Source organism: Pseudorasbora parva, chromosome 20 (assembly GCF_024679245.1).
Source record: "Pseudorasbora parva isolate DD20220531a chromosome 20, ASM2467924v1, whole genome shotgun sequence".
NCBI lineage: Eukaryota > Metazoa > Chordata > Actinopteri > Cypriniformes > Gobionidae > Pseudorasbora > Pseudorasbora parva.
Window position 1 is genome coordinate 36222039 of NC_090191.1, and position 17237 is coordinate 36239275.

At 37.8% G+C, this 17237-nt stretch overlaps 1 protein-coding gene across 3 annotated transcripts in view; it reads right to left on the reverse strand.

Moving 5' to 3' along the window:
• dock4b (dedicator of cytokinesis 4b) overlaps nt 1-17237 on the reverse strand; it is a 94930-nt gene that overhangs the window by 23806 nt on the left and 53887 nt on the right. For 2 of the 3 annotated variants that reach the window (XM_067428561.1, XM_067428558.1), the window contains exons 14-34: nt 15503-15627; nt 15103-15265; nt 13713-13819; nt 12567-12720; nt 12307-12404; nt 12116-12199; nt 11929-12029; nt 10194-10275; nt 9728-9898; nt 6183-6375; nt 5962-6089; nt 4154-4288; nt 2861-2959; nt 2692-2786; nt 2528-2600; nt 2323-2423; nt 1963-2021; nt 1743-1891; nt 1572-1657; nt 424-450; nt 202-297 (exon numbers count right to left, since the gene is read on the reverse strand). In XM_067428561.1, coding sequence (XP_067284662.1) covers nt 202-297; nt 424-450; nt 1572-1657; nt 1743-1891; nt 1963-2021; nt 2323-2423; nt 2528-2600; nt 2692-2786; nt 2861-2959; nt 4154-4288; nt 5962-6089; nt 6183-6375; nt 9728-9898; nt 10194-10275; nt 11929-12029; nt 12116-12199; nt 12307-12404; nt 12567-12720; nt 13713-13819; nt 15103-15265; nt 15503-15627 — 2326 coding nt within the window. The remainder of the gene's footprint in view (nt 1-201; nt 298-423; nt 451-1571; nt 1658-1742; nt 1892-1962; nt 2022-2322; nt 2424-2527; nt 2601-2691; nt 2787-2860; nt 2960-4153; nt 4289-5961; nt 6090-6182; nt 6376-9727; nt 9899-10193; nt 10276-11928; nt 12030-12115; nt 12200-12306; nt 12405-12566; nt 12721-13712; nt 13820-15102; nt 15266-15502; nt 15628-17237) is intronic. The other variant, XM_067428560.1, reaches the window with a different exon arrangement.

Consider the following 17237-nt stretch of genomic DNA (forward strand, 5'->3'; position numbering starts at 1 on the left):
GGATCGGATCGAGCACCACAACTTTATGTCTTTATGGTCACTTACAAAAAATCTTACTGACCTCAAACTTTTGAAAAGTAGTGTAGCTAAACATTGTTTTTCAAAAGGCAGCTTTTACTTCTTTAAATCACTAGGATCTTGTGTTTTGTCTGGCCATGGTCTCAAACTGCTGTGTTCCTGTGTGCATCTGCTCCGTGTTACCTGTAGTCCAGCAGTCGCTCCATCAGCCGTGTGACCGTGGCTATGAGGGATATCCCGCTCTCTCTCCACGTCTCCCTTTCGATCTTCTTCAACAGACTGACAGAGAAAACAAACACAGCAGACAACGAGTCATACTGCTGCCCACCATATGACCCATCATGCCCTTCACACTCTCACAGACACACAGCTGTCCAGTAGAGCAGTGATCAGTGATTACCTTACCTAGGATATGGACCGAACAGAGGAATTCTAGTCCAGAGCAGCAGAAATAAAACAAATGCATGTTAATAGATTAATGTCAACAACAGCCACTCAGACTCAGTTAGTACGGTTAGTAGAAAGCAGAAAAATTAAGAGAGATTTAATCTATAAATATCACAGTAGAATGTACTGTTAATTTGACCTCAAAAGAGACTAAAAACATTACTATATTACTTAACATTATAAAAAAGACTAATGTAAAATAGACTACATGTATTACATATTATAAATAGTATAATATTTCTTAATGTATTATATATTTATTTTCTCCCAATATTTAGAATAGCATTGTGTCATTAAAATGTACTTATATTATATTCTATTAATTTATTGTATTATATTATAAAATATTATTATTAACACTATTAATAAATGCATTTAGTGTACATATGTATCTAAATACACTGTAAAAGCTATAAGTCACCTGAGGCCTTCTGATGTATTTTTATAATAATATATGATAAAAATAATATCTAGCTAATGAGAGTACGACCATAACCTAAACATAAATAAATAAATAAATAAATAAACAAACAAACTGAAAAAGCTTGTTTCTGCTTTTACATGCGCTACCATAAAAGGAAATGTCACATACAGATAAGAGCTGTGAAAAAGTGCTTGATCTTTACATCATAAACTACCATGATATGCATAAGTGACCCTTCGTGAATAAAAAAACATAGATGAGATACATCTTTCATATATTTAGTGAAGGATACTTTTTATAATTGCGACTTTAAACACCAATAAAAAACACACCAAATGTGCCAAATGTCCATTTTACCACCACTACCACAATCCACAATGAAATCTGACCTCATACAAAGTTAAAAATGTGGATACATTTAAATTCAGATAAGGGTGGGCAAACACTTTTTCACTGATGCACACAAACACACAGCCCCAAAACCCACACATGAACACACACATACAGGTTGGTCCACTCACTATCACACAGATGAGTGAGATCTTAGCTGCATAATACTTACCGTCTTATTGCTTTGTTCTAATATAACATTTTCTCTGTAAACTGAAGTTCAGGCTACAAAGGACTAACGTGTTCCAGTACCTGCTTATCTGTTCAATTGTGTATGTGTCCTCTCACTCACATGCTGTTGAAGAGCTCTCTGTATGTTTCATCCCCTTTTCCCTCTGACATGAGGCTGTCCAGCTTGTCGATAAGTTTTGCCTCCACCTATTATGAAAAATGAAAATCATATCAAATATTTTTCAGATGCCCTGCATGTCCTGTAAGTGACCAGAAGGGGGCGCTGGGTGACCTGTTTGAAGTTGCCGCTTCTGCGTTGCTCCCAGTCCATCATATCGTGAAAGATTGGGATCATGACGTTCCTCAGATCCGGCTGAGGCACCAGCGTCACCTCCAGGAACGGGCCGATCATTGCAGGGATGAAGTTCAGCTTGTGCTCTCCTGCAAGACAAGAAACTTTTGTCTCCTATACGAGGAGGAGTTAAGCTTTCGAATAACTGGGAATGTCCTACCTAAATTCTGCCACATGCTGAAAATCTCACATCCCATCATGACACGCATGTCTCCGTACCTGAACACAAACAAAGCACAAAATGCTGTTTAAATAAGTCGTTGAAAAGACATTTGTAGGGCGACTTCCTGAAGAATGAAAACACTGTAGGCACATCTGAAATAATATACTACTATGTACTGCATTTGATGAAAAACTGATGAAAACCGGTAATCAAGTATGCAATTAAACATTTAAAAAAACAAAAAAACAAAACACATAATGCCCTTATAAATTCAGATATACTATTCATTTGATGTCCTGCTCATGGCATACTATATTGTAGAGAAGTAGGAAAATTCAGAGGTGTTGGAACACTTACTTTTCCAGTATTTTCTTCCTCTTTGAGGCAGAGAAGGTCTCGAGCTGAAGGCAGGGCTGGTTGATGAATATAACAGACAGGCAGAAGTATGAATCCCACACCTACAAGGAAACAGAGAGTTTAGAGTCTGCGCCACAGAGAAAATAAACAGATCGACTGTGATGTTTTACTGAAGAATTCAAACACAAGATAACTGAGAACATACCTTGTAGTCAAACTTGTCACTGAAGTTTTTCCTTAAAGCATCTGACAGGTAGAGCACAGTGGTGATGATGATGCTGTAAATCAAACATGATCACATGTCAGATCACAATTTCAACTGTCTTAAGAACCGCCATGTAAAACTTGTAGAGGAAAGAAGCATCTAACTTGTTGGTCACGAGCCGCATGACCGCCCAGTCTTTGGGGAACATCTCTGGTCTTATCAGGATCCGAAACACAGTGAAGATGTGCAGGAGAAAGTCCTGAGAGAAAGAAATAATGTTTATTTATTGTTTATAATGAACTGATGCCAATAAGACGAAGTTGATAATCTCACCCGCAGGTCGTCTTTACTGTTGAACCTCTGCAGGAGTTGCTGGTAGTGTCTGTCCTTCATATGCCTCAACAGAGCCAGAAGACATGACACAAACTCCCCCTGAAACAAAGACACATTCAACATATGTTATATATAAGAGTAAAAAAAAAAAATGCTGTTTAAAATTTAAGAGCAAAGAAAACCATGAACATTAGATTTATCAGCCAGTAACATGCTCCTTTTTATCATGTGTCATCAGAAAGCCTGTGATTGAAGGAGAGAGGATAATATGACAGGAACAGTCCAACATACAGGGAAGATCATCAGAATAATGATTATAATCGATATTTCATTGGAAACTCAAAATGCTCATGTAAACAACGGAGGATTGTTTTGTTTCTTATTTTTTCATTGTGTTGGATTAAATAGTGGGATGCATTTTAAAGAGTGGACTCTTACACAGACACGTATCCCAATGTTTCATGGATTCGTCCGATCTGATCTGCACAATAGGAAATGAAAGAAGAGTACCGCGTTTATTATGCTAATGTTTAAATAGCTAGTGCTTTAGCATTTCATTTCCCCTTTCCTCTCATGTGTATTTATTGCAAAAACGAGTTCAGAAAATGAATCTTGAGTGTTTTAGCTTTGAAGTGATGCATAGTTTGTTGATTGAATAGTTTGTATGAAACATAAGTAATTATAAGTAAGGGAGACACGCCCAATGAATCAACCTCCCTTCCCACGAACGGGTGCGGATTAAGTGGTAAATGTTGATAATTGCTTTATTTTACATATGATTACATTTGTTATTGCTTGTTTCTGCTTTATCTTCGCATGTGTTTTAATCAGGAGATTCAGTGCTCCTCCAGAAGATGTGTAGAAGCGCCCCCGACCGTATAACACTGAAAAAATGGAAAGCTGAAAATTTCCGTCAATGACGGGGAAATGTTTTCTCATAAATACTGAAATTTCTGTCAATGATGGGGAAATAGTTAATAAATCTCAGTCTGTGATAAAATGGATGAATAATATATTTTGGTGAGTTGAAATGAGGTACGGCAAGGTTTGCATTCACAAAAACCTTTAGGCGCTGGGGAATATGTCACATCTAGCAGGAATGCTGCCAGAATTCACCTGCTGCTTGTGTGGAGAGACTTTGATGTGTAAAAGGCTTTGACTGCTGCGCTGTAATTACCTCGCCCTCAGGGCCTGTTTCTTGATTTTTCTGACGCTTTTCTGCATGTTTCACTTTTTAAAATTCACTATCGCTTCAAGTCTTTGTAAACCCTTCTTTTTATTTGTTTTTCTTACCGTAACATCTTGAACTTGGGGTCGTAGTGTAGGTCCTGCTGGTTGGGGCCGGTTAGCAACTTCCAGTATGGTCCGCAGTAACACACCCAAAATGCTCTCCACAATCAGATCAACCTCTTCGGATGTGGTCGGCTCCTACACACACACACACACACACACACACACACACACACACACACACACACACAGTAAAGGTATGCCCTTGCGAGAGGTCAACAGTGATTTTATACACTGTTTGACAGGGTGCTAATGGCAGAGAGGGTGAGACAGCCATGAAAGGTTCAGCTGTCATTTCAGTTTATAGAAGTGCAGGAAGAAACCAGTGTGGCTGATGCACATTGGTCTTTCTCTGCATGTGAGAACTGCCATTTGACTTCTTCAAGGTCAGGCAGGATGTCTACATTTAGATTAGCATCAGCATTTTCACAAGACAAGCTTCCCGTGTTCTTCTTCAAAGCAGAAGTCGAAAAAATTGGGGATGTGCAAAGCTTCTAGGCTGCTTGAAAGTCGGTTTTTAGGAAGCCTTGCATAATAAGAACATTTAGGGCCATGTTGTGAAAAAATGGTATATATTCAACAAATAAATAAGCTAAATAATATTGTTAACACTTTAGGGTCCAATTCTAACTATTAACTAGATGCTTATTAATATGCATATTACATAATATTGTTTATTAATACTTATAAAACATATTTTAATGCCTTATTCTTTATGATCATATTCATCCCTTAATCCTACCCAATACCAAAACTTAACAACTACTTTACTAACTATTAATAAGCAGTAATTAGAAGTTTGAGGCAAAATCTGTAGTTAATAGTTATTTAATAGTAAGAATTGGATCCTAATCTAAAGTGTGACCATAAACACAACATTATTGCACAACACTATTATAACAAATGGAGACCTATGGACTAGGCATAACTCAATGACATTGCTAAAACAATACAATTTTAAGACTGACTTGTTAAAGTCTTAAAAACACCACTTTCGTCCAAAACTTCCTTCAACACAATACATTTAAATTCCAAACTTGTGGGAATGAGTTTGTGTCATTTATTAGGCTTAGTGTGCTAAAACTAAAACCGTCTTTTCTGCTGAAACTGCCTCCAAAAATATGAGTTAATTAAAAAAATATATATATATAATTTCGGCATATTAAAACATGTATTACCGATTCTTCTTGAGTGAATTAATCAGATTGATATTATTTTTTTTATAATTATAGGTCTAATTTTATAAATGACAGGTCAACAGTTTTACTAGCTATTGTCATCTTCAAATTTAGGCGATATTATCTACAGTCAGCGATATGCACTGTCAGCATTGCAAGCAATCTCGTAAAATATGTGCGGCACTACCACTTATCCTGGACTATGTAGATAATACAGATTTGTCAGGACAGATGGCTGAAATGTGTTTAAAACTCATTGGGCCAGTAAATAATATAAATAAAATATTGATAGACAACAAGTTGATTGTATTTGATTTTACTGTTCATTGTCCCTGTGTCTGCGCAGGTTTCCTCCAGGTGCTCCGGTTTCCCCCACAATCCAAAAACATGCAGCATTGGTGAATTGGAGATGCTAAATTGTCTGCATGTCTGAGTCCCAAGCCATGTAATGGGGATGACTTGGGAAAGACCTAAGACCTACCTCGGAAAAATCATTGGCAAGAAAATCCATGGACAGAATCTCGCGTATGGCAAGAGATTGCACAAAGAATCACCAATAGTCGGATACAACTGAATTGGTTAATGAATGAATGATTGAGCATTTGTCCAACAGTTAAGTGAGTGTTATCTTACCGTGTCATCTTTCTTGAGGAGAGACAGCATGCAGGTGAGTATGTGAGCGCACATGACGAGATCTCGCTGCTCCTGCATGTGAGCCTGGAGCAAACGCAATACCACCGGGAGAAGAATACATCTAGACTCTGATGAAAAAAACAAAAACAATCATTGAACAAACAGCCTCTAAAATTAGGTATTCAGTCTTCATTATCATCCTCAAGTGAGCGTTTGTTTACCGGGATTTGTGTAGATTTGGCTCTCTACGGTTTTATTGATGCAGTGCAGCTTGACGGCCTCCAGGGGGCAGTCGGCCTGGGAGGCGTTGGGGAGGCTGCCCAATGTCTCCCGTACAAACGTGGCCACTTCCCTGACTGAAAAGAGCTTCAGCAACTCCCCATACACTGCCGGGAATTGCTGCAGAAACACTGCCTGTGAAGTCAAGTGTGCAAACAATCACCTATTGACCACGTGGAAAAAATGAATGGAATATGTGGAAGAAGAAAAAAAACTACAAGAAACAACCAAATCTGTGGAAAATGTAACAAACTACTATAATGTGCAATACAATGATGAAAAACAGTGAAAAGATCTAATTATTGTAATAAAATGCAAAACATTCTGAGTTCAAGAACTAGACTGCAACTATAATGCAACTACAATACAAATGTTTATCTATAATAATAATAATAATAAAAAAAATGCATGTAAAACTGAACAAAACTGTAAATAAATATCAGCCTTTGTTTCATCTGCCTTGCATTCACTGACTGTGACACGTCTATCTTCTCACCAGTAACCGTTTTTACCACTAGTCCACTATGTCCACTGACTATATGAATAATCTCAAAAACAAGAAAAACATGGTCTGAGGAGAGAACAGGGCCAAATCTCAACACAATCCTGCTGTGAGGGGCCAGTAGGGTGTTTTAAAGAGAGATGCGAGGGAAGGCGGAGGATTATGGGGGATTAGGACGGCTCTGGACTGCATTCTATCACTGCCTTTGTTCTGCTCTCTATAAAGATTAAAACATGCAAACGGCAGTCAGTCCAACACAGGGGTAATGAATCATGTGAGATATATATCTATAGATATATTCTGCAGAACAATACTCCATTTGACTGTATACTAACTAATGCGTGTTCAAATGAAACTAGTCTCGGTGTCAGATTTAGCCAATTAATCTCTCACCATCTCCCCACCTCATGCATACTGCACATTAAGACAAAGGACTAGAACTTGTTAAAGTGCCCTCATTATGTTACTTTAAAGGTTTCATTTTGGAGGTTCAACATGCATTCAAAAAAACTAATATTTTCTCATAAAATAAAAATTTAATTTAAAGCTGCACTATGTCATTTTTCCATCCGCTAGAGGTCCCCTATTCAAAACAAAGGTGTAGTTTGATGACGGAGCAGAATCTTGGGACGTGGTCTTCACCTCACAGCCGGTGGAAAAAGAATCGGGATAGGACTTGGACTGAAATCATGTTCTTGGATGTGATTATTAATGTTACTGTAGTGTGAAGCAGAGCAGTACCGAGTTGTGGAGCTAAACAAGGGCGCTAGATTGTTCATGAGATGAACAACACGCCTCGCGAGCGGCGGGACTTTTATTATGACGGGACACTGTCGCCGGCGCCATTTCCGGTTTTCCAGTCATGAGTATGAGGTAACATAGCTCTGTTTATCATATTAGATACACTTGAGTGTGTTGAAAATGATGTTATGACGTTACTCTGTGCGTTCGCTCACTGGCTGCTGTGTCACGTGTTCACACTGCTAAGAGTAAAGCGCTTCTGCCAAATAAAACCGGAAACCGAGGGTAATGCAGATATGACGCAGTTGACAGGCGACTCCCTCAGGCTTCCTTGGTTAAAATAGCAATTTTCTCACTCACAAAATGTACAAATAGTTGGAAACATTTGGGATATTGTAAGAACTCAACTGAACAAAATATATAACACTGATCTAGTGGTTTTTGGAAATTTTACTGCAAAAATACTACATAGTGCACCGTTGATCTTTTCTCTTTTCTCAGAGTGTCTGAACAGTTCAATAAAGGATTCAGTTTCTCTAACCCCTCCTTTTCCCGAGCCTACTCTGGAAGTTGAGGTTATTGGTCAACTCGACTCTGATTGGTCAGATGGCACAATCTGATGTGATGGGTCTCCTCTGCTCTGGTTGATCAGATGGCCCAGTCTGTTGTGATTGGTCTACATGAATCTGATTGGTCAGATGACACAATCTGATGTAATTGGACTGCTCTGCTCTAATTGATCAAATGGTAGTCTGTTGTGGTTGGTCAACCGCTTAAAGTGTAAGTCTTAAACAAAACCCCCTTTACAATATCTGAATTTCAGCTCCGCAGCTTCCTCAGCACTTGATGCAAAATGATACGAACAATAACGATGGCGTCTGTTTTTCCACATCAATTCCAGTCCTCATCCTTTAGAAGGGCGTGCAAAGTGGAATTGCGGTGCTGAAAACATTGTCTTCTCAATATGTCGACAACATGAACCAAACTCTTCCACTCACAGCTACAACTAAAGTGTTTGAGGCCAGGTCAAAGTAGATATTGTTTACGGGAAGCCGCTGAAGACCATTGGCTAAAATTATGCAAATTTGATATATTGTTACATAGGTACTCATTTCAGGTAAGTCCAGAATCAGTTCTTTCTTTTGGGAGAAAATAACTTCATTACCGTGCACTTTTTTATCACTGTAACTTTACAGTCGTCTTATATTCACAAACAGATAAAATAATACATGAAAGGTAATGTTTGCTTCCTATGTGAAATGCTAAATAAAGCACTTTGAAGGCTGGATTTGCAACCAAACAAGCACTGAACGTCCCATACCGATGCTGTGGGGGAAAAAAGTATGGTTCTTTCTGTTTTTCCCACTTTCCTATTATCTAGATTCTTCCCTAGAGTTTCTTGTAATCTTGTTGCGCCTTCATTATCTCACTTTTTCCCCATCTTACTTCATTCTTTTTATCCTTATGCTCCGTATTCATTTAAAATGTTTCTTTCTCTCATTAAATCCCAAAGCAATTCTTTCCTTGGATGTATTGGTCTTTCTCTTTCAAAGAGTGTGCATGGGCTGCCGTCCACCCTCTGAGGCTCTTTGTAGAACACGGCAGAACATCAAAACAAACTCAACACCAAGGCTTGAACAAAAGCCAGTGTGACGGGCACCTGAACGATGGAGAATAGAAGACGCTTTCGCATTCAGCTCAGGGAAGTCGAAAACATTTGCGGGAGACTTCAAATGCTTTGTCTGAATTTAAGGGAGAGCATTCAAACCACCTTTGTACGACATTCTCCATGAAATATGAATGATCCTATCTTTCAAGGGTAAAATGTCTGTTGAAATTAAATTAAGGGCATTTCTCTAGCAAATAATAATGATCGGTTCCCAAACCTTTCCATTCCAGGACCCATCTAGACAAGACCCACCAAAATATTTATAATGAAGTATGGGGGGATGGAGGACTTTAGTAAAGAGAATACAAATAATTCAATTAAAGTAATAAATAAAAATAACACAAAAAAATAGCAGCAAAAAAAGAAAAGATAATTTAATAAAAATACCATTTTTTAAATTATTTTATTTCATTATTTTTATTTATCAGTGAAAGAAAAGAATGAGGAATGTCGCTCAAATCTCTGTCACCCACATGAGCACCACAGCATGTGTTACGAACCACGGCTCAACTATAATTGACTATACTAAGTACTAAAAACTATAATAAACATAAACAGATCTCATTCTCTCTCACCTGTGTCTGTGTGATGGGCCGCGAGCCCTTGTTCTCCTGCGAGAGGAAGAAGCGGATGGACATGAAAAGCTCGTGCATACAGCAGCGGAACTCCTCCTCGCTTTGTCCACCTGTGGCGAGGGCAAACAGCCGTCGTGACTGGATAATATACTTAAAAATATACTCCGTCGCCTAGGAAACCAAGAGAACAGCAGATCTGAGCACAGAATGCAACATAAAAGCAGTCTAATTAAGAATGCATGGGCCGTGTGAACGAATGCGACGTGGAAGTCGTAACGGCTCGGAGCTAACCATTCCCGAGAAATTGAATATTCAGTACATTATGAATACAAATTGTATTCGTGGCTGCACAAAATCAGGAGAGGAGGACAGTAATGACAGACTCTAAATATCATTATGAAAAGCAGTGAGTGAAAAAAGACGTGTAGTCTGAAGTGTGAAGTGGGATTTTGCACAGGGCTCTCACCTTTAGCACCTGTTGGATGTGTTCCTGGCGGTCCGCTTCAATAATGCGGTCCACGTACCACTTCAACACCTTGATCAGATCCCTGCCAGAGACACAAAAACACACAAACTAACCATCTACCGGATTTATCCAAGCATCAATCAGGTATTTTGTCTTTTCACCAAAACATTAGCATTCTAGAAAAGCACATGGCTTCAATATGAAGTATAGGAACACATAAAACAGTTTTTAATGTATGCCAAGATACTGCAGGAAAATAAAAGAGACTTTTTAAAACCGGCGTATCGCAAAAGCTCATGTACTGCAACACATAAAGAGAAGAACTGTAATAGCATCATATGGTGGGATCCCTGGTGATTTCCATTGTGATTTCCTAGCATTGCAGTGAGAAGTAGAAAGAAAGTGACGTCCACTGCAGCGGAGCAAATTAAGTATGAGTTCTTGTGTTGAGCTTTGAATGTTTTGCAAGCATGCGGTTAAATGCTTTTTCGAGCATAACTAAAATTACTAAAAATCAAAAAAAAGGAGAACTGAAAATCAGAACGGAGGAGTTCAAATTAAAGAGCATGACGAAACATATTTGCACTAATGAGCAAGAATAATTAGAAATAATAGGATCTAAATGAAACTGCAGTTTTGTGGTCCATGTCTATCTATAAAACAAAATTAACTTTTTATCCTGTTCAGTTTTGAAGTTGCGTAATATTCACATTGGACAACTGTGTAGGCTGTAACGTGGGCTGATCTCTAACCCAGATGAATGAATATGCAGTAAAATGAAGCGTTTTTCAAGTATAGAATCAGCACTGTACTCGCTGAGAGTCAGGCTTCAAGAGAGCTGTGAACAAAAGCCCTGTTTTCTGCATCTGGACAAAAACAAAGTATACAGTGGCCCTCAAAAGTATTTGGCCACTTAAGCCACATTTAAACAATCAAATATTACATAACAAAATATCAAACCAAATGGTATTTATTTAAATAAAAAACAGCACAAGCACACTTCAAGAGCATTTCACATTTTAGGTGTTATTATACATTTTACATTTAAATTTCACCTCAATCGATCTTATTCAGGTATTCTGACCAATGCGCATTACAAGTAACATGCATCGAGTAATCCGATTACTTTTTTGATGTAACGAATAAAGCATTACTTTACGAATCATTAATATCAGAGTTAAAAATGTATGTTCCATTTCTGTTTAATTAACTCTTTCCCTGCAATTGACTGAATTTTTCCACTTTCCATGTTTTCACCGTTATATGCTAGGAGTCTGAAGTGGACTGAAAGAGTACAGAACATCCAGATCAAAACCCAGATACAAGGAACAGAAACAAGCAAAACAGCTATGGTTATGCATTGAAAAAAAGTCTTATTTTCTCAGCTTTTTGTTATATAGGTGTGAAGTGTGTAGTATTTATGAGGAACTATTGAGAGAAACAATGTACATAACTATGTTTTCAGTGGTGTATAAAGAACTTACATAATAAACAGTTATGCTTTTATTACCTTAAAATGGGCCGTTTCTATTATCTAGCCAGGTGAGAAAAAGTAACACAGCAGATAACTTTCCATAAAAGTAACTAAGTAATGTTATTAGTTACTTTTTGAGGGAGTAACACAATATTGCACTGCATCACTTTTAGAAGTAACTTTCCCCAACACTGATTCTGACAGTTTAATGCTTCAAATTTCTGGACAGAGTAAAAAAAAAGAAAAAAAAGATGAACGTACCTGTATGACAGAGCTCCTGCAAAGTGGCCTTCAATATAGGTGTCCATGACTGGTTTAAAATGCTGGAACTTGCTATCCTGGAGCAAGTTTATAATGTGAACCTAAATGATGAAAAATGCACACGGACAATAAGCAAATTGTAATTTCATTTTTCTGTATTGTGCCAAAAATTAGTGTCTTTACCTACCAGACAATCAAACACCTTAAGTGCATATCTCTGTGAGCTCTCGTCCAAAATGCCAAAAAGCGTGTCCAGTGTATCCTGTAAAAACTGATGAAAGATATTTGAATGTATTAGGAAAGTGCTCCAATTAGAGAAAAGGTTACCATGACTGACAAGTTCATTAACCAACAGCATGGCTCTGAAGTGTAGCTGACCTTAACTATTTCTGAGCCATCGATCTCTTTGAGTTTCGAGAGGCTGTCATTGATTCTCTCCGGATGGGCTCTCCACTTCAGTAAGTCCAGCATGTCACCTGCAGGAAACATTATCCGTGTTATGACATGCCTTTTTATCGGGAAACGGCCAGTAAGCAACCAGTGTACATTTTCTATGCTCAATTTGCCAAACCCAGTTTACAACTTCAGGCCAACCACCCAACAAATCCCATACAGAGACACACACACAAGCACATTACCATTCTGAGTGAGTTTGGTAGAACAAAGGAATGAAGTGATCCACAGGGATTCCTTAGTGCCTTTCACAGTTTGGTTGTTGCCGGGCAGATTTGATTTTGAGAAGGGCAGTTTGAGGTAGCGAGCACAGTCTTGCAGGTTAGCATTTTCCTCACACTGAGGAGGAAAAAAAAGATACTACTTAGTTGGCCCAAAAGGGCAGCTTGAACATTTTGCAAAGCATCTTCTTCAGTGTTCCTTAGAATGCATTAAAGTCATATGGGACTGTAAATAAAATGATGACAGTTTTATTTTTGGGTTGACTATTTCTTAAATTAGCATCATGCAATCGCTCCACATTCAGCAGTTATTTTGCCTCCAGCAGAAAAGCAAACAGCTGACTAACAGTGTTATTTCTTTTTATCATTTATCTTATTCAAAGTTCTACACACAAGTGGTCAGCAGAACTGTTATCAAATGCACAAGGGCCGTATGCTGTACATGACCAGTGATCTCTAGTGTGTTGCATTGAGACTTCAGTGTAAACACTGAAGCAAACCGCCCCATTTTAGCATGTGTAAATAGGCCATGAGTAGCTCTTAGACAAAAAAATATTATTTCACATTTACTAACAGAAGTTATTGCATGTGTAAGATTTAAATGGGGTATAGAAAATGTGTTTTTAATTGCTATTTTAAAATAAAAGACATTACTAAGCTGCAAATATGAGCTTTTCGGAAAAATTATCATTAGCATATTATCGTTATAATACACTTTAATTCATTCAGAGGCTTCTTCAGTAAAGTCATGTTTATAACAGCTACTAATGGAGTGTGAGGGGTGACAGTTTAAAATGACACAAATAACATCTGCTGTTTGCGTGTGCATGTGTGTTTGTGACCTCTTTTAAGCCTGTTAAATCTAGAAACCCTTGCACAGTCTACAATTACCAGAGCTGTGCCCGAAGCATGCTCTTAAATTGGGTGTGCCTCGGGGATGTGTTCTCCGACACGGTTATTTAACTCTTACACTTTTAATAAGGAAGCACTTTTTAAATTCAGGGCTTTTATAGGGCTCAAAGGAACATGCAGAATGAAATGCATGTCAGCCAGGACAATTTGACATACATATGTTGCAGAAAAGACAATGAGATATTTTGACAGCTGTACCTTATGAACGATGAGCTCGTGGGTGCCGTCGGGCAGAGTCCGCCCGTCTTCCTGCATTAGAGGAACGAATGAGAATCCGAAGAGCTTCTTCTCTCCCTTGTCTTTTGCTGGAAAACACAAAAACTTTTTTTTAGTACATATCCACTTATTTTTAAAGGTCCACCAAACCACAACAATAAAATACGGTTGAACTGTTTTTACTCTGAAAGATGCACTATGAAATATTGGCAGTTAGCGGATGAATGGGCACTGCAGTCCAAATTCAAAATATTGGAGAAAGTGGTTTCCCCTTCCCCCTCCTCTTCAGAATCAACGCTCACATGGGTTGCCAGATTGAAGACGGGCAACAGAAACGAGTGCAATTCACAATTCAAAGTGACAAGCCTTACACTAAGTTGGTTAGCTAATGTATGGTTTCAATATTTTGAATAAACATAATGGTATTTTAGATCAGGTAGAATCTGCAAGCTATCATTAATATCATATCAGTGTATGGATACATATTCATGCTAGTTGAGATGGTTTATGTTGGTTTTGTTGATGGTGTAGAGTTGAGAATGAAGAACTGGTTCTTATTCAGAATAATGATACTGGAGCCGGGTGTGTGTGTGTGTGTGTGTGTGTGTGTGTGTGTGTGTGTGTGTGTGTATGTGTGTGTGTGACATGAGGAAACAAATGTGTATAATGACATGGGTATGACATAGGTATTACAGAAGATGGTGACTTATGAGGACATTTCCTATGTCCCCACTTTTCATTAGGCTTATGGCTTATAAATCATTCAAAATGTGGTTTTTTTGTGTGTGTGTGAGAAAAAAAAAGCAGATTGTTTCCTGTGATGAGTGGGTTTAGGGGTAGGTGCAGTGTAGGGGGATCGAAAAAGCTGTTTGTTCAGTATAAAAACTATTATGCCTATGGAAGGTCCCCACAGTTCACAAAAACAAACGTGTGTAAGTGTGTGTGTGTGTGTGTGTGTGTGTGTGTGTGTGTGTGTGTGTGTGTGTGTGTGTGTGTGTGTGTGTGTGTGTGTGTGTGTGTGTGTGTATGTGTGTGGGAAGGAAGCCTATACATCTGACAAACACATCACTGATTCAAGCACAAATCCAAGCTTAACTCAAATGTATTTGGATCAAAAAAATGTCCCGTATTTACCGAAAATACCCCTTGGATATAACACTTGTTCACTTGACTCACACGGTTCACTGATATTCTCCTGCACTTTCATCATTCATTTGAAATTCTGTTAATTTAACTTTCTCCTTCATGCTTTGCATCTAAGTGTGTGAAATACTGTCTTGCCTCAGTCGTATGTATTATGTGAATATTAAAAGCATCATAAACAGAGAAACAAAATGAACAAAACTCCTTTTCTCAGCAGTGGCGGACTTACTAGAACAGTGGCGGAACTCGAAACGGACGTGAGAGCCGCGAAACATGTCGACAGGGATGGGAAGCTTGATTAGCTCTGACCACCGCGGGCTGTTGTTGTGGTAAAGCACGAAGGTGTGATACTCGTCTCCGCCCGGCTCACCCGAGCCAACGGCCACAAACCCCTGCAGAGAGTGAGTCGACAATCAGCTTGAGAGGATACAGAAAACAACAAAACCTCTCACTGCTCCACCTCGATGGCTGTTTGTCAGCCATGATTGTAAAAACAATATATGTCAAATTTTGATAAGCTTAACAGTATGGAAGTGATCTTTAATGTCATTTTATATTACCTGGTATCCAACAGCATGCCTATTTATGTGTAATCAAGTAGAACAAGATGCATTTATGAGTCTAAAAACCTTGAGAATCTGTCCATCCGTGTCCAGCGCGTAGACAGTGACCTCCACGTTTCTCGCCACACTCTTCCCTCCCTTCTCGAACTCACCCTTCTCCAGTGTAATGTATAGATCATTTCGCATCTCACCTTTAAGAAAAATGAATAAAAAGACATGTTATGTCACCATATATATTGTCAGATGAAAAACCTATCTCCATATTTCGCCCCATAAATTTCCCCTATAAATCTTTACTTTTGATCAGTCTTTACATTTGTCCTTGGGATTTGCACGTTTTTAACAAATGAAAAGTATTAAAAAGAACCTTGTTTCTCCATTGGATCCTCAAACTGTCAGTTAAACCACATAACTAGACCCGGCCTCAATTGTGAATGAAGTGCCACACACGGTTTGGATCGACTATGCTTGTTTGCAATGCAAGGGTTAATAATAAACTGGTTCTTTGAACAAATACAACATTTTCGTTACTCAAAAAATCACTATAAAAGGATAATGTTTTAAGTATTTGAGGAGCAGTGTCTCAGTCTAGCATTTGTCGTCGAGTCGTAGGCAATACTGTCTTAACTCTCTGGTCTTAACTGTCTTAAGTCACTCTTGCACTCCTTAATAAATGGAAGACAAATTTAATCTAGTGGAAACTTTTGGTACTGCGCCCAAACAAAATCTTACTGAAAGCTCCTTTTTTGAGATATCAAGCTCAAATTTGTTTAGATTGAACACGAAACACAACTTGTTTAGTTCTATGGCTTTGATTTCCTTGCAGTGTGTTTTTGAAAATATATAGTCCATATAAAAAATTTAAATAGTGTTTTTGTGCTTTGTTCATAACAATAAACATAACTTTTTTCACTTCAGCAATAATCTGCCATGTGTCTTCTTCTAAAAGCATTTACAACAGTTTAATTTGGAAATTTCATTTTCAGGTCTATGCTCAAAAAGTGAATAAATGGGTTCTAACTCGACATAAATATAATTTATACCATAAAATCCCCTACAAAATATTAACATTATCATTAACAGAATAATACAATAATAATACTATATGTAATACAAGACATACAATAACATTATCAAACTAAGATATAGTACATTTGATTAATTTAAAAAAAACATTCTGTAATTTTTGAATGCCAAGCAAAGAGCACACGCCTGTGTGTAACACTTCATCTTATAACATGAGATTTTGACCAAATTACAGGGAAAAAGAGTTCCCGAATAGCATCAGTAAACTATATGACCTTTAAGTTGTTAAAAACATAATGCACTGCCACAAATGTGCTGTTCTATTGACGAACAAAACGCATATATCCAAAATTTCTATTCAAAAACGCCATTGAAAGAAAAATAGCAAAGATAAAAAAAGATGTAATATAATGACACAAGAAGCAAGTGTCTGACCATATATAAACCCACAATGTCAACTTAAAAACAAATCTTAAAAAAACTTTTTTTTAATGAAAAGTAGCTTTTTGGACATTCGACGATTCCGCCCAACAGCGATGTATATTTTTTATAAAAAGATGAGACTTCTTTTAGAGTAACCTTGGATTGAAAGCTTTGTTCAGTAACTCTCAGGTTCCCTTTAACTGGGATTTAACTTGTGCAATTCCCACATTAAGATTTGCACCAAGAGTGCATTTTCAGCATGGATTTTCAATGTTAAAATGAAACAATGTTTCCCCATGGATGCCTTCACACAGATCGAATGACTTTTTACCATGTACATTGATTTTTTATG